The 18218-nt window shown below is 48.1% G+C and overlaps 1 protein-coding gene across 5 annotated transcripts in view; it reads right to left on the reverse strand.

Annotated features, from left to right (window-relative positions):
* The window catches only part of ASTN1 (astrotactin 1), a 295307-nt gene that overhangs the window by 93182 nt on the left and 183907 nt on the right, over positions 1–18218 (reverse strand). For all 5 annotated transcript variants that reach the window (XM_066361604.1, XM_066361603.1, XM_066361600.1 and 2 more), the window contains exon 9: positions 3925–3999. In XM_066361604.1, the coding sequence (XP_066217701.1) occupies positions 3925–3999 (75 nt within the window). The remainder of the gene's footprint in view (positions 1–3924; positions 4000–18218) is intronic.

Below are 18218 nucleotides of genomic sequence, written 5' to 3' on the forward strand. Positions count from 1 at the left end.
GGAGGGAGAGCCAAGTAAGGTGCGGACAGAGACGAACCATCACTGAGTGTTCTCACCGGGGCCGGTGTCTGTGGCTGCCTCGTTTGTCCCCACAACAGCCCTCCAAGGGTGGGCACGTGGCCCCATTTTACTTATTTGTCTACTAGTATTTTAAGTTTAGTGGCCTTTCCGAGGTCACCCCTCCGTCAACGGGAAAGATGGGGGTCGGGCTGATGCTCAAGCCTAGCTCTCAGTGGCACCCCGGCCCATGCTGGCTCAGGCCCAGGACATCCTAATGTTTCCTTTCATCTGCAGAATCTACGAATTCCCAACACCAAATATAGCACACAGTGGCAGAGAAAAGCTGTGTCCTGAAATCTCATCTGTCCCTCATTCATGTGAATTTAGCAGGAACAACTTCAAAAAGCCACCAAAGAGAAGCTGGGCCAGCATCTGGAATGCCTTCCCAAGCTGGGCCTCCTCTCCTGACAGCTGGCGGTGACCATCACAGTTGGTGGCCCAGCTGCAGGCGGAGTCCTGAACATGGGCTTGTAAAACCGGAGCTTGAAACTTCTGTTCAGAGGCAGATGCTCGCCAGAAAGCAGGGGACGGAACAGGCCTGTGATCACTGCGGCCGGGCAGGAAATGGAAGGTGGGCACATGGACCAACGGCCCGTGGCCTGGCACCTCCACTCCTTCCCGGAGCGGGCCATTCCAGGAGCAGGTGCCGGGCCCTGGGATGCAGGTACCCGCTCGAGGGGAAGGTCTCTGAGGGATGAAGTTGGTCTGAAGTTATTCTTGCCGCCAGAGGGTCTGGGAAGGAATGGAGTGACCGGAGCCACCACGTTAAGGACATCTGTGGCACCAGACCGGGCTTGGGAGGAGACTCGGTCTTTCAGTCTATCCGGACCTTTCCCGGGTTCTCAGGGTTGCAGATTACCAACGTTAGGCTATCGGGTCTTTTCCTAATATGGTTTCAAGTCCCCAGGAAACACCTGAGATGGATATTTATTGAAGACCTGCTGTGCTCAAAATTTCATGTTAAGACATTAAATATTTAAAGCCATATACGATACTGCCCCTTCCTTCAACAAGACAACCACTTCATTGTAGAAACAGATAGGCAAGCTAAAATAAATATAAAATAAAAGAATTAACAAGTCAATATTACGGCCAGTGTGTTATGGAAATTTGGAGGGGGAGAAGTCATTGCGGACTGGTGCAGTGGATTGGAGAAGCTTTAGAGCCGTGTTTCTCAACCCTGGGGACAGATTAGAATTACCATTGCACTTAAAAAAAAAACCAAATCCCTCCTGCCCTGGTTGTACCTCCCAGAACTTTTGAGTGAATCGGTTTGTGCTGGGTCAGCTCACTGGTCGTTTTAGAGCACACAGGATTTTCAGGGAAGGCTGAGGTCGGAGAACAATGCTTGGATGAGACCGGGCATTCTGCGAAGTCAGGGACTCTCTTGGGCATATCTGTCTGGTCATTATCAACAGCATGTAAAACAGTGCCTTGTACCGGCAGGTGCTCGACAGGTATTGAGACTTGGTCAAGACCATGAACATGGGCCGCAGGGACACCAGGAGGAGAATACGCATTCTTGATGGAGGAAAGAGCAGGGGCAAACACACACAGAGTAAAAAATACTGGCGTTCTGGAAGCAGTGTGTCAGTTAGGAGACAGATCTGGCTAAGGATGGGCGGCTCGCTAAGAGAAAAGCAGCTACTAAAAGGGAGTTGTACATTGGCATTCACTGGTGGAAAGATTTGAATGTCAAAATTTAAATTTGATTCCACAGTCCAGGGAAACATGCAGTGGCTTGGGATCCGTCAGAACACTAACCCCCTGGTGAGCAGCGTGGCGCATGAATAGCCGCGTGCTTCTGTAAGATAGGACAGTCACTGCCCAGGTCACCGAATGGAGTGGCCACTGGTAGTCTGTTTATTCAGACCCCACAGTGGTTTTGATTCAAGTTCTTAATTTCTAAGATCAGGAAATCACAACCTATTGCTTCCACCTGAGAGATTAGTTATTGTCCTGCTAGGGACCAAAATGATGAATCGCTTATTGATTAACACACTGGCTCCTGAGAGAGCTGACTGCTTGGGTCAAACCACAGAACCGATCACTGCTGCGGTGGTCAGGTGTCACACCCAGGGGACAGCTAACAAACTTGCCAAGAGTCAATGGTGCTTGTGGGGAAGAAAACACAGTTCTTGGGAAAGTTCTGCCCTAACAGCAATTTCATTAAGCACCTTGCTTTCCAAAGTGTTAGTTCCTGACTTTTAGGGGAGTGGCCCCTTCTCCATCAGCCCCTCTCCACCTCGTTCTCCATCTGCCTCATCTTCATCACCCGTGGAAGGTCCTGACAGGCCAGCAGCAACAGGAAGGAGTTTGGGGGGGAGCCAGCCAAATGATAAGTTATTGTTGGAAAGTAATCAGTGATTTTCAACCTTTGTTTCTCACGCGCTCATAAACTAATTACTAAAGAAAAAGGGGCCCTGACCTTTTCTCCCTTAGTAACTAATTTATTTGTGCCATGAGATGAAAATGGTTGTATTTAGTCAGGGACACTGACCTTAGTAATTAGTGTGTGTTTGTGCCATGAAAAAAAAAAAGGTTGAAAATCATAAGGAACACAGCTGACTTCTCTTGTAGCACAAATCCTCAAAAGAAGCCTGCGGCCAGTGCCATTAGTGTGACTCAGCGTGCCCCAGGAGAGGTGATCGGAAGAGAGGAGGAGAAGGGAGGCCCCGTGCGGGGGTGATTCTGTAAATCTGCACTCTGGCTAGGAGCATGCCCTAGGAGGACGCCTCAGCGGCAGAGCCCAGGCCACCCCCAGCCAGCAGGGAGGAGCAGGAGAAGCTGGGGCAGAGAGACAGCTCTAGGAGCAAATGTAGATGCAAAATTAACACCTCGGTCAGGAGGGTCTGGGGAAGTTTGCAAAGGCAGCAGTGACTAGGAGAGACCCGGCACACAGTATGAGTGCAGTAAAAGGAAGCAAGTTTGTCCCACCCTGCCCACCATTCCTCCCTCACGCCATGGGGTAACTTAGTGCATCCTGCCACTTCAGTCCTGCAAGACTATTTACTTCCTCCACCAGCAGAGGGCGCCCTCATGGAGGGGGGATGTATTCATATCCGCACTGCCAAACCAAGCCGTTTCGAGCATGTAGTGGGTACTCAGCATATGCATGTTAAGAGAAGGACAGATTGACAAAATAAATGCATGGTATGATCTTTGGAAATAAAGATGAGCTCCATCTAAAGCCTGGCGTGAATTAAACTTCCTGAAAATCCAGTAGTTCAAGGCTGGAACCCTAATTCTTTTTCTGCTTGTAGACTTTTCTAACATGTGCTATTCCCAGGTATGCAGGTAGAAATTTGGGAGGGAATAGAAACATCCAATTTGATCAGGAGGGTGGTGATAGAAGAAGATAATAAGGAAGTAGAGCTGAGAAAAGGAGGAGGCAGGGGTGAGAGGGATTCATAATGAACAACTTAAGACTTTATGAGGAAGGTGAGAATCAGATGCAGAACGGAGAGGCAGAAGGGACAGTGACCGTGTGCCCTGTGCCGGGGGCTCTTGCTGCATTATCTCATATGTTCCTCATCATGACAGAGCCAGGTATGTCATGCAGCCTCATTTAACAAATGTGGAGACTGGAGGCGCTCCGAGGTTAAGGGAATTGCCAAGGTTCAGAGAGCAGACAAGGAAGGAAGCTAGGACCTGAACAGAATCTGTGTGCCTGCAAAAGTCTCCCTGCTGCCCTGGGCACAACTGGGGGGGGGGGGCAGACACTTTTATTACAAGGAAGGAAAAATGATTAATAAAAGCGCCTGCTGTTCTATATGTCACTGCTCGGAGAGTAAGCTCAGTGGGAGGTGGGACACGGGGCTTGAAGACACACATAGGTAAGCAAGTCCCTGGACAGCCACTCACCTGAATATTTTATCAGAAGGCTGTTCTCCCAAAACCAGGTCAAAGCCTCGCTGAAATATTGTGTAAGGCCAAGGCCTAAAAGGAGAAACAGCATTCAATTAAAGTCGGCTCGACAAACACTGCCTGCACATTCATCCCCCTCTGTGCTGGGCGCCGTGTGCGATGCCCGAGACCAATAGCCAGTGAGGACCTAGTCCCTGTCCCCGGGAATCTCACCGGTGTCAGTTGACACGAGAGCTTGAGTGCTGGAACCCAACCAAGAACAGGATCAATGAGAAAATCACTGGACCACGAGGAAAGTGAAATTTAATCGACACGACCATCAGAATGACATACAGAATGAAACTATATTAAGGGGGACCTCACATTGCCATGACTCATGGTCCTTCCAATGTGGGTTTAACAGAAACTTAGTTCTGCCTCACTGAGGAGAGGGAGGGGGCATCAGGATTTGTTGGAGGAGGTGAAGCGTCTAGAACTGACATTGGGTGAACCTTGTTCTGCTGTTGGACAACTGTCTGACTCTGGGCAGATGATTGGTTGTGCTGAGGGTCATTTCATCAAGGGCCAAAACAGGGTTAGTCACAGCTGCCTCACAGACCACCATGGAGACCCAGCAGAACTTTTAAGCCAAGATCCAAGTTCACGTGGGTCCTACACAGACAGGTTCCCTTTCTCTTCTCAGAATGACACGAAGATGCTGGGTCTTCTAGTTCCAGATATTCTCTAATATTTTAATGTCACTCGTCATTTACATATATATATGTAAGATATATATATATCTTTTCATTAACCCAGATGTCCAACCCAAAACTTGTTTATTCATTCGAGTGAGACTTGGCAGCCCGGACCTGTGCTGGGCACGAGATATTTCACCCCGAGGACGGACTGGATCCCGTTCTCATGGAACGTGCAGTTCCCATGTACAACCCCATTATACTAACCCAATAACTCAGTTATTGAGGATTTTACTGCAGACATGCCTTTAGTTTTGAAGGACTATAAAAAGTCAAGAGAATAAATCAGCATAATTATTTGGGGCTAAATCTAATACGAGGTATTAACCCGGTAGTTGGCAGTATGGGGGGTGGGGCGTATCACCCAAGAGAGGGCATTTAGGGACATTCACGGCGGTTGAATGACACAATGGCTAGAGGGCACGCTGGCATTTAGAAGGCAGGGCTAGGAAGGCTAGAAGAGAGCTGGGCCTAGGAGAGCTCCGCACAACAACACATTACCCACCCACCCACCCCCGTCCTCCAAACTTTCCAAAATCCTGTTGCATATTGACATCAGTAAAAATCTGCTTATGATGATCTGAGCTTCATGGCTAACTCCTTTACAAAGAAGCACAGAGCAGCTTGTAAGGCCGTAACGCACAATGAATTTTCTAGGTACGTTACTACCATATACATCAAGGAAAGACTATACATTATTACTTAGAAATCTGACCATTTCTTTACAACTTTGGAAAATCACGTCATTGTCCACAACGCTGTTTGTGGTCTCTGAATCACCAGCTCAGGGTCTGCATCAGCCTAGGCTGCCCTGACACAGGTGACATTATGGTGAGGCCATACTGGGTGCAATTGTCTGTTAACCACATTTCTCCTATTTGAATATGACCAAAGTATTTACACATTAAAATAGTTATACCTTTATCAATTCCTTTCTCATTATTTCTTTTTTTAATCACTTATTCAGGCATTATATTTATTTTTTGAAAGTGTTTTGCACATAGACTTTCTTCTCTTTGAATTTAAGAAGTATAAAAGGGGTTAAAAACCATTTGTTATAAAATAGGGTGTTGGGGTCTGATAAGGTTGAGAACCACCAGCTTAACCCAACCAGCTCACCAATGAACTGCTCCAAGGACTGGGTAGCTGCAAGGACGGCCCATTGGGAGTACACGAGGAAGGGCTGGGATGAACGCACTCATCTTTTACGCTTGCTATTTATAAACACTTCGTTCCTGGAATCCAACTTAGCAATGTTCTGAGGCAACGAGAATTGGCTCCGAATGAAGAGTACCTAAACACTGTGCTATGAATAACCCTGCATCGAACAAACAGCTCTCCTCCATGTGGTTTTTATCTTTTTAATGTTTGTTCTGCTCATTGAAGGTGGGTTTTTTTTTGTTGAACAGTAAGTGTTGGTTTCCGGGCAAACCACCATAAAAAAAATGTATCTTAATTCAAGAAAAGGTCTAGGAATCATGATTTGTCCCAGATGGTCCTAGACACCTAGAAGGGGCAGTCAGAGAGAAGCGGGATGTGCGACTTTCTCTTTCGGGCAAAATCACATTTCATTTACTATCAGTTGAATAATTTCAAATAACACACATTTTGCCTTTGAGTCATCTCTAGTAATTAGAGTTAATTCTTGGCACGGTTCCCAGGTTGTTTGAAAATATATTTTGAGGGAGCCAGATTTTAGGATGGGTATTGAATATATTGTGAATGATTAACCGCATAGAAAAACATCAATAAACCTATATTCAAGTCCTAGGTAACGAAACAAGCCCAGGACCACCAAGCACACGTCACCATGCCGTTGGGGAGGTGAGGTCAAAGGGACTTCCTGCTCCAGGCGCGCCGGAAGGGTGAGAAAGGCAGCTTAGATCCAAGGGATGCTGCGTACTGCGCAGACCCCACCCTGGTCACACTGAGAAGCAGCCGGGCACACTGGTTAGGAAAGGGGTTCTGGGACACTCTGCCGATGTCAAATTCCAGCTTGGCCACCAATCACACTGTGACCACGAACAAGTCCCTTAATCACTGGTGTCCCCATTTCCTCATCTCTAAGATGAGGCTGATGGTCATTACTGCATCTACCCAGCAAGGTGGTCATGAGGAGAAACTAGTTATATAGTTAAGGGTGCAGGCAGTGTCTGGCATTTAGGGTCAGACAAGCATTTGTGAAATAAGGCAAGTTTACTATTACCTAAATCAAATATAAATATAAGTACTATAATAAGGAGGCCCCCCAGTGGCTCTAGAGGAAGAGGTGGAGATGCGGTGTGTATACTGGGCTTTGGCTCAGACTGTGAATGTACGTGCGTGGACTGGAGAGAAGGCAATGATGAGCCCGGGAAGGCCAGCCCCTCACCCTTCTTCGCTGGGCGATGACTGCGCAGGGCAGTGACCACACAGTGTTGACACCAAATACACAACAAGAGGAAAGGACACACTGGGGAAGTGGGAAGAGAACGCAGCTGCAGAATTCTCCAGCAAAAGAATAAGACAGAAATTACTCATTTTCTTCCCAGCAGTCAGGAGCGATCTGTCAGAGAAATGGAAATTCTTATTTGATTTATTTAGCAAATATTTACGGAGGGCTGAATGGGTGTGAATTGTGACACCAGGCAACAGGAGGTGGGATAAAGAGATTCCTTTCCTCAACGGAACCCATAGTCTTTCTGAAGAGACACACACGTGTCCCGACCAGGAGGGGAGAATGAGTAGACGGGAAGAGGGATGAGGTATGGGGGACAGGCTAAGTGACAGTGACTGTGTCACAGCACCCATCCTGGGTGCCAGAAGGCTGGGTGTCGGCAGTGCACGGAATGACAGCCGGGGGACCACACGAGTGGGGAGGCGACGGCCACAGAGGGAGAGGCAGGGACAAAGAGACAAGGAGCCCAACCGAAAAGCACCAGACACACTTTGTCGTCAAGTTACCTGAGACCAAGAGGAAGGGAAAGCCTGTGTGTTAGGGCTCTCTGTGTCCAAGCAAGGGGACGGAGCTGGCCTCACCAGAGAAGAGGCCCATCACTGCGTCGCATGTCCAGGCTTAGCTGGACGCTGCCCTGGGGATGCCCGGAAACAGGGTCTAAAGGCCTTAGAACTGTCCTCTGCTCCTTGCTCTCTCTCACCCTGTAGGGCCCATTTGGTCACGATGGCTACTGCACATGGTAGAGACGGGCCTCCCACAGCTCCGGCCCCTGTCTCTACAGGATCAGGCCACAGAGCCTGTAAGAACCAACAATCCCTGGAGAGACTGCTTGGCATATCCTGGGTCAGTGGAGTGACCTGGGCCAGTCTATGCAGATGGCAAGTCCCATTGGGTCTTCAGGGCTAGAGCTGGGAGGGGGGTGAATGCCGAACCAAGCAGGAATTTCCACCTGAGCTTCTCTCTGCTCGTGGTGGCCAAGGCGCTGCCTCCCTCCGGAGCGGGTGGCATTACTGAGCGGAGTGTGCCAACAGCGCCGGGGCAGAGTGCTGTTGGGAGCTCAAAGACAGTGTCCAGCCAGATGAACTCTGTGACTGGGAGCAGCCCTCTGTCTGCTGACTTCAGCTAGATGTGTGGCCTCCAACATTCTCTGTCCTGCGTCAGGCAAGACGGTCCAGCTCCCTGTGGCTCCTGGTCACGGAGGCTGGAAGCTTCTGGGGCCATGTGCCTGTGGTGGGCTTCTTTATGGAGAGCTCAGCCCAGGGACGGCGGGGGGGAGCAAGTGCGAGATAGAGAGTAAATCTGTGGGGGTGGAGAGACTGTATGTACAGCTAGTGCTCGACTTATGACCTCGATTGGTTCCGACAGACCGGTCGTAACACAATTTGGTCGTAAGTTGAGTAGGCTGTATGTACAGTACTGTGAAATGATGTTATAAAAATCTTTAAGTCATATTTTATCATAATTTTCTTTCATTAATGCTATATATCATAATTTTCTTTGTTCATTTTATGCCATTTGTATCATCTCTACACCATTTTGTTTCTTATTTTTACATTCGTCAGGTTTAAGTAAAACACTGCATTACCAGTACAACTGGTTTAATATTTGCAAAGACAATTTCCTCTTGGTAGACATCTTGGGAGGGGTTTGATGAAAAATATCCAAGACACAAAACACAAATTGCTGTACCGAGTCTGGGATAACAGTTGAAATGGTGCACACGGAGATGGTAGTGCTGCCGGAAGCTGGTCTGCACTGTCGTACGCCCAGCTGGGCAACGCTTGCGCTGCCAGACGCAGAGCAGTCATGGCTAGCAATTATGGTCGTAAAGTCGAATGGTCGTAAGTTGCATAGGTCATGGTCGATCAATATTTATATATATGTATGTAGGTATGTATGAATGAATGGATGTATGTGTGTATGGATAGAGGCAGGTCATGCACACAGTTCAGTGCAGGGAGAGGGAATGTTTCAGCTGGAGGCAATGATAAATATGCCATTTTAACCTGTAGAATCTAGGAGCTATTTTGAACTTAATATATTCCTCCACCTGTTGCTCAAGAGAACATTTTACAAATAATAATAATCTGTCCACAGTTAAAATGAAAGCTTGCTGCTGGCCCACCTCAGAAGAAGTTTCTGGTGGAAGCATGGTGTCCAATGTTCCCACTGCTCACCCATGGGGCCTGGGATCAGATTCTGCAGCCAGACCTACTGCAGGGCCCCTGAGCCAATGCCCCTCTTCTTACCCAGGTAAACGTATTCGCCGAGGGTGAAGCAGTGAAACAGAGAGAGCAGTTTTCTTTTAAAAATGCTTCAGGCCCTGGCCGGTTGGCTCAGTGGTAGAGCGTCGCCCTGGCATGCAAGAGTCCCAGGTTCAATTCCCAGCCAGGGCACACAGGAGAAGCGCCCATCTGCTTCTCCACCCCTCCCCCTCTCCTTCCTCTCTGTCTCTCTCTTCCCCTCCCGCAGCCAAGGCTCCATTGGAGCAAAGTTTGCCCAGGTGCTGAGGATGGCTCTATGGTCTCTGCCTCAGGCGCTAGAATGGCTCTGATGCAGCAGAGCGACGCCCCAAGATGGGCAGAGCATCTCCCCCAGTGGGCGTGCCGGGTAGATCCCGGTTGGGCACATGCAGGAGTCTGTCTGACTGCCTCCCAGCTTCCAACTTCAGAAAAAAAAATGCTTCAGAAAAAGGGTTGTTTGTAAGATATACAGGAGAAGCAAAGAGAAAAATGGTCAAAATGGTTTCTCCAGAGAAGCAGTGGGCTGAAACACCCCCGTGCCTCAATTTACCTCAATGATGAGATGAGGCGAGGATGCTGCGTCCCTGTCTTCACGAACAGGGGGCCAGTCCTGGAAGAAGAAGTACTGAATGACCGATGCCTAGGCTCTCTGGTAAACCTGGGGCTTTACCAGAAGTTCAGTAATGAGGATGATGAAGCCCAAGGTTTCCACAGGGTGCGTTAGAGCCAGGCCTGTGTTGTTTCTGAGGGGGAGAGGGAGAGAAGCAGATGGTCGCTTCCCCTGTGAGCCTTGACTGGGGATCAAGTGTGGAATGACCATATGCTGGGCTGACCACCCTCTATCCACTGAGCCAACTGTTCAGGGCTGACTTCCCTATTCTTCAAGTCTGGCTTAAAAATTACTTCCCAAAATAAACCTTTCCTGGTGCCCCAAGACAAGGTTATGTCCCTGTATTATATAAAGCACAGTGCATGCTGCTTTATAAACATATACCTATAATTAATACATTATATACTTAGTTAACAGTTCCCCCAGCAGACATAAAGGACTCTGTTGTCATCGTTGCTATATCCTCACTACCTACTGTAATAATACCACATAGCAGGTACTCACTAAAGAATGAGACTACATCACAAATGAGGTTGTGCGTCACACAGACAGGGGTTCGAGTCCTGGGTGAGGCTGTCCACTGCACTATGCAACTGCACGTGAGTCCTTTAACTTCTCCTGGCCCCAGTATCTTTATCTATAAAATGTGGATAAAATAGCACCTAGAGTTGGTTCATGAACACATATATGCTTAGCACAGTGCCTGCCACACAGAACAAACCCATCACCTCTGCCTGTATTAGTCATTGTGGCTAACATTCCCATTGGTGAATAGAAAATGCATTTCTGACATTGCATTTTAAAAATATCTCGTGATGGCCTGACCTGTGGTGGCGCAGTGGATAAAGCGTCAACCTGGAAACACTGAGGTTGCCGGTTCAAAACCCTGGCTTGCCTGGTCAAGGCACATATGGGAGTTGATCCTTCCTGCTCCTCCCCCTTCTCTCTCTCTCTCTCTCACTCTCTCTCCCCCCTCCTCTCTAAAAATAAATAAATAAATTACTGTTAAAAAAAATATCTCATGATGATCATGGCATATTTTACAAATTCTTGTTATCTTTAATCATCTAAATTTCATGTAAAAAAAGTTAAATATTGATGTGATTTTATTCATTATTTAATATCTACTAATAGCTAAACAAATCCATTTTGAACTTCCTTTTTTTTTTTTTTTTTTTTTTTTTTTTTTTGTGTGTGTGTGTTTTTCTGAAGCTGGAAATGGGGAGGCAGTCAGACAGACTCCCGCATGCGCCTGACCGGGATCCACCCAGCACGCCCACCAGGGGGCGATGCTCTGCCCATCCGGGGCGTCGCTCTGATGCAACCAGAGCCACTCTAGCGCCTGGGGCAGAGGTCATGGAGCCATCCCCAGCACCCGGGCCATCTTTTGCTCCAATGGAGCCTCGGCTGCAGGAGGGGAAGAGAGAGACAGAGAGGAAGGAGAGGGGGAGGGGTGGAGAAGCAGATGGGCGCCTCTCCTGTGTGCCCTGGCTGGGAATCGAACCCGGGACTTCCGCACACCAGGCCGACGCTCTACCACTGAGCAAACCGGCCAGGGCATTTTGAACTTCTTATGCAGAAAACTATCCTATTTGTCAGTACCTAGCAAAGCAGTGAGGCATGCGGGCTCTGGAGCCAGACTGAGTGGGTTTGAAACCTGCCTCTACCATGACTGAACTCTGTGCCCTTGCTTAAGGTCAAGGTCAAGGTCATTATTTCCTGACAGTAGATTATTCCATCTGCCTCCTCCCCTTGCCCCTGTCATGGCACCACCACCCAGCTCTCTAATACCTACCATACTTCAGAGCCTGGCTCACTGTCCTCTCTGACACTTCTCCACAATTTTTGGTGGCTTCTATAGCTGCTGAGATGTTCCTTTTTTTTTTTTTTTCTGAAGTAAGAAGCAGGGAGACAGAGACAGATTCCTGCATGTACCTGACTAGGATCCACCCGGCATACCCACTAGGGGGCGATGCTCGGCCCATCTGGGGCATTGCTCCATTGAGGCCGGAGCCATTCTAGCGCCTGAGGCAGAAGCCATGGAGCTATCCTCAGCACCCAGGCAAACTTTGCTCCAATGGAGCCTTGGCTGTGGGAGGGGAAGAGAGAGAGAGGAAGGAGTGGAGGAAGGGTGGAGAAGCAGATGGGCGCTTCTCCTGTGTGCCCTGGCTGGAAATTGAACCTGGGACTTCCACACTCTGGGCTGACACCTTCTAATTCTAAAACCAATCAATGCCTTAATTTTTCTCCCTAAATGATCCTGTCTTCCCCCACCCCCTCACTCCCATGGTCAGAGCCTAAGTCACCAATATCTACAATCCCTCCTGGGTCACAATTTCAAAAATCCCAATGAAGGACCTTCCCAGATCACTCCTCCCGATGTCACCACATTTTTCCACCCGAGACTTCAAATCCATTCAACCCTCCCCTGTTTTAGGGACCCTCCCCCACCTCATGTGCTCTCTCCCCTCTTTACTCTGATTAAATTCTACTGCGCATTAATGTTAACCCCCCTCCTGTAACCTCAACTCTCTCTCCTCTCCACCGCTTGGTCACACTTGTCTGGGACACTCCAACGCTGGTTAAATTCGATCACCCTGAGGCCCCGTTCCTGCATTGGCACAAATGAATGCAGCTGGTCTCGTTTTAAGTCTCACAGCACGGACCTTAGGGAGGCTCTGAAAACTACTGAATGTTCAAACTGAACTACGTTTCCCTTGTCTGTTTACCCTCCCACCTCTAGGTTGTTATCTCATCTTCCTTCTCTTCAAACCTCCAACACTCCCACCCCCATCTTCTCCCTCAGCTAATGACCCGCTTCCTATGTGATGTAGATAACAGAGGCCCTTGGAATCAAGCTTTTCCCACCACACCCTCCTACCTTCCCCTGTGCCCATGCCTGGACCTCCCTCCGGTTATTAGACACCAAGAGTTTGTGTTCCTGTCTAGGACTCTGCCACCCCGACTTTCCCTGTGACATATACAGGTGCTGACATCTACGGGAAGGAGCCCCAGGTGGAGGTCACAAACCCATCTCCCTGCCGGTATGACAGCCTCAAGCAAATCAGAGCCCCCTAGAGCCTCCGCTTCCGCATGTGCAGAATGGAGATCACTCACGAGGGACAGCGTCCCCACACAAAGTTCACATCGCTGCACAAAGTGTGTGTAAATAAAGTTCAGACCCTTCACAAGTTTTGATTATTCATTTCTAATCAACTTTTTTTGCAGTTGATTTGTATATTTTGTGTATGTGCATGCTTAATATAAATGATCCCGTTTAAAGGCAGAACTGTGGAGAACTGACACAATCCCTGCTTCCCTGTGGCTTGGTTTTCTCACCTCTAAAATGGGATAATAATAGCCCAGCAACTGCCCAGGATTAAATGATTTAATATGTAAAAATAACTTATAATAACCTTGGATAAAGCAAGTTCTGAGTAAACAGTAGCTATTATTCACACATTATTAGGAATGCTGGTTCTCATGGATGATAACATGTCTCTCCTAAAGACATTTTAGAAACATGTAAAATTACTTTTAAATGATAACAGTAAACAAAATGCTGTAATCACTCCCAATTTTGGGATTCAAAGATATGGTTTTTCCCCTCACAAAAAAATTGGCAATAAAAACAAATACATACATTATGACAGTTACTTTGTTTGTTAACTTGACTGGGCCATGGAGTGCCCAGCTATATGGTCACACAGCATTCTGTTTCTATGCTTGAATGAGATTCACATGGGACTTGGTGGGCTGAGTGATGCAGACTGCCCTCCCCAAGGTGGGTGGGCCTCGTTCGGTCAGCTGAAGGTCTGAACAGAAAAGAAGGTAGGAACCCTTCTCTGAGTAAGAGAATTCTTTCCGCCTAATGGCCTTCAAACTGAAACATTTGTTTTTTCTGCCTTTGGAGTCAAAATAAAGCACAATTTTTTCTTGTGTCTTGAGCCTCCTGACTTTCAAAATGGAACTACATCATCGATTCTCCTGGGTTTCAGCCCTTGGACTCAGACCGAAACACCACCATCAGCTTTCGTGGGTCGCCAGCCTGCTGACTGCAGATCTGGGGAACGACCTGTCAGCCTCCATAGCTGCACGAACCCTTCCTTATCCTAAAGCCTTTTCTATATATTCTGCATCCTTTGGGTTCTGTGTGTCTGTAGAATACTAATACACACACACAGACACATACACAAATATAGCATCTACGCCTAACCTTCCATCAACACAAAGCATGTCAGAGAACGAGGGATGGAGGAGAATATGGACATGGGCCCCAGTTATGCAGGAGACATCAGCACCTTGACCTCTCACATCTGCCTTATGGGGAGCAAGACCAGACACCTGCTTCTGTAGATTCATGGGTCATCAGAGAAGGCAGGGTCAGAGCCCACCTGTCCTCAGATGGGGGCAGTCGGCCCAGAGACTTAACATACTCCTCCCTGCTCCTATATTCTGTGATCAAGGACTACATCAAGTAAAAAGAAAAAAAGAAGAAGAAAAGGAAAGAAACCTTGAATGAGTCAGAAAGAGAAGAGCTGGTAACAGTAGCTGCCATTTGTCGAATGAACCAGGACCAATGCCCAGCCATGCACTAAGCTCAGAACCATCCACACATCGTTTCCCACCTACCTGGAGAGCTATACAGAGATACAATTATTACCCCAGATTGCAAAGGTAAACAAAGGTACAGCGAGCTTAAGAGAATTGTCCAAGGTCACACAGCTCGTAAGGGACGGAGGTGGGCGCAATCACGGATCTCAGAGCCTGTCCTGTCTCCCACACCGTGCTCTCCTCCTCGCACCGTCACGTGCACACTCCTGCTGGAGGGAATTGTCAAAGGCAGCACTGGGTCTCTAGACAGGGATGCCGCCTGGGTACTGGCCTGGCCCCTAGGTGCAGGTGGTGGGTGTCGCAGATATTACATCAAGTGCACAAGAATTACCTGCTCCCCTGCCTACCTTTTCCTAGGGCAATTTTAGCAAACTCCAGGTGGTATTAAGGTCACCTGTCTATCTGTCTTCTTCTTTAAATGTCTTCTCGTGGACAAAGCCACCAAGTCCCCCTCCCCTTGATCTTTCACATGTGACATCTGGCAGGCTGGTTCTAAAGCCTTGGGGACATCAGACTCACCCCACAGATGGACACAATGGATCTCAAACTTGAGTCGCTCTCATTCGCATATCTAGGGTGGACCACACATGGGTAGTTTTGAAAAGTTCGATGGTAGATTCTAAAGCATACAAAAGGTTGGGAATCACCGACCCAGCGTGTGTCCGCTCACACTGCCAACCCCCTACCCCAGTGACTCTTTATGGACGAGTCTAGCATTCTATAAAATATGATTGCCATAAAAACATCAACTGCACTAAGAATTCACGAGAACCCACGCTTTAAATTTCTGAATAATCATGAGAGATGACGCATTCTGAGTTCCTTACTGTCCCTGTTATTGATGAATTAAGATCCCCAAATCTCATTACAATGATATAAGACATACATTTGTTTTTTTAAAACTGTTAGTCATTTTGATTTCGGTGCATCAATGTCTCCATTAAAAGAGTGTTATACAGATTTGAGATTTTCATGCATTCATAAGTGTATCCACAGGTGCAGATGCACCTCCCCCCATGCACATACATACATACATGCATGCATGTGCCTGTGCACATGTTACAACACACTCACAAACTCACACGCATTGCCACAGCTGCAACAACTCCTTCAGGGGCGGGGGGAGGGGTCAGATGGCTGATAGAACTCACTGTTGCTGGCTTCCTTCTCTCTCAATGGTCCGGCAGCAGCTGTGGACTCTGAAAGCAATCCCGCAGAACACAGCCATGGAGAGAGGCACCTCTGGTCTGCAAATCAGCCCATGACTTAACTTTTGGGAGTGGGCTCTGGGGTGGGACAGACCTCCCTTCTGGTCTTAGGCGGGATGGAGCTCCTCGCCAGCTGTGTGAAACTGACCAGAGCGCTAACCTTTCCAGGCCTTTTTCCTTCTTCTGTGGACGGTGGTGATAACTGCCTGCTACTTACAGGACTATAAGAAGATTAAATGAATAAATATAGTTCCGGTTCAATCACTGAAAAAACACTTGTCACTTTCTACAGGTAACTTTCCCCCATTTCTCTCTAGACTCCGAATCGGAAGACTCAGTTTGATTTTTACCCTAGGCTAATGCAGTCAGGGTCTCAAGTTCAATCCCCCTGAAAGCTTGTTAGTCTCGCTTACTCCTTGTCCACAGGCACAGTCTGCGCTGGGATCCCTGGACACCCGTCTTTGCTCACAAATGAACTGTGCGCGAGCAAGGGAATGGAACTGTGCAAATCTGCCCCTGTACGAGAAAAACAGCTCGGCACCCACTCACTGCTGAGCAGCACCTCCCTGAACACAGCAGGCTGCAAACCGAGGGCTCCCCTCCTCCATTACAGTCCCGCACATTCCAGCTCAACGCAGGTAATGCAGCACCACAGCGTTACCAGGAGTGAAGAGAACAGATCAAGAGGCAGAGAGGGTGTGCCGGAGAAGAGAGAGCTGCCTACATTTCTGTAATTTAATGTCAGGGGAATTTGATGAGGCAAGTAAACAAGGGAAACATCACAAAATCCACCGAGGGCTTGCATTTAGTATAGAGTGTTTGCCCTTTTCCTGAAGTCCTTTCCCATTTACTAATTTGTTTCCATTCAACATGTACTTAGCCAGTTCCAGCTATTAATTTAAGCCCTCATTCACTTATTCACGTATTTATTTACTTGAAAAGTATTAATTAACCGATTGCCATGTAAAACACACTTTGCTAAACACTGTCAAGGGGCACAGAAATGATTAATACACATTCTCTACCATCAAGGACTTCGTTAATGTCATTCCTCAAGCAGCTATTATGCGCCTCCGATGAGCCAGTCACTATGGAGAACTCTGGGACGCACAGATAAAATGCTGGGGGTCCCTGTCGCCAATCGGGATAAGAGTGATGGGTAAACAATCCATGGTGTTTCATTTGTTAACATTTATGATGGAGCCAGTAAAAGCCATTATTTAGGGGACATTTACTAGTAGTCAATGAGCCAAGTGCTTTACCTTTATTGTTTCACTTATGCTCATTAACCTCCCCCCCCCCCCCAGAGGCATAGGCATTCTATTATTCCCATTGAATAGATGGGGAAGGTGAGGCTAAGAAAAGTCACACAATATTAACCAAAGCCTCGCAGCTAATACATGGCAGAGCCAGGGTTCGAGCCCACCGCTCTCCAGAGGCCAAAGTCCTTGCTATGACCTTGGTGTACTTGCTCCATCCCAGTGCTGCCAGAGGGGCAAGGGCTGTGCCTGAGCTGCCCTGGCTGGGAGGGGGAGTGAAATGAGGCCACAGGTACCCAGCCAGGCAGCAATGAGAAGGGAGGACTAGAAAGGGAGCATCTGGCCAGATGTGCAGCAGGAAGCTACATAGCAGGGCTGGCAATTAGGAGACAAGGAAGCACTGAGAGTAGGAGTACAAACAGAGGTCACAGGGGCAGAAGAGACAGCAAGGACAACAAGGCCACCAATCAGTCATTTACAATTTCCCGTTTATCCCTGTTTCATAGATAGGGTCATTGAGGATCAGAGAGGTTAAATTACCAAAAATCATAGAGAAGATAGATAAATAAGATCATTCACTCATTCATTCAACAACTAGATACTCAGTAGCTGGCCTGGGCCGAGCTCCGTGTTGTGGCGGTGCAGAGATGAACAAAAGCAAAGACGGTGACGTGCTGCTTCACGGGGTTCACAGGAATGAAAATACAATCACAGCCAAGGTGAGTGCTCTGCAGAAAGGAGCGTGGCCCTTCAGTGCATCTGGTCAACCACAGCCTGTCTGAGAAGGTAGGTGAGGGGTAAGCCCTCACATACAAATTGGATCATGTCTCTTTTTTTATATTAAAAAACATTAAGTTTATTTTTAGAGTGAGAGGAAGGAAGAGAGAGTCATGTCCTTCCTTTAAAGTCCTGTCCTGGGCCCTGTCCGGTTGGCTCAGCGGTAGAGCGTTGGCCTAGCGTGCGGAGGACCCGGGTTAGATTCCCGGCCAGGGCACACAGGAGAAGTGCCCATTTGCTTCTCCACCCCTCCACCGCGCATTCCTCTCTGTCTCTCTCTTCCCCTCCCGCAGCCAAGGCTCCATTGGAGCAAAGATGGCCCGGGCGCTGGGGATGGCTCTGTGGCCTCTGCCTCAGGCGCTAGAGTGGCTCTGGTCGCAACATGGCGACGCCCAGGATGGGCAGAGCA

This window comes from Saccopteryx leptura, chromosome 2, assembly GCF_036850995.1.
Source record: "Saccopteryx leptura isolate mSacLep1 chromosome 2, mSacLep1_pri_phased_curated, whole genome shotgun sequence".
Taxonomy (NCBI): Eukaryota; Metazoa; Chordata; class Mammalia; order Chiroptera; family Emballonuridae; genus Saccopteryx; species Saccopteryx leptura.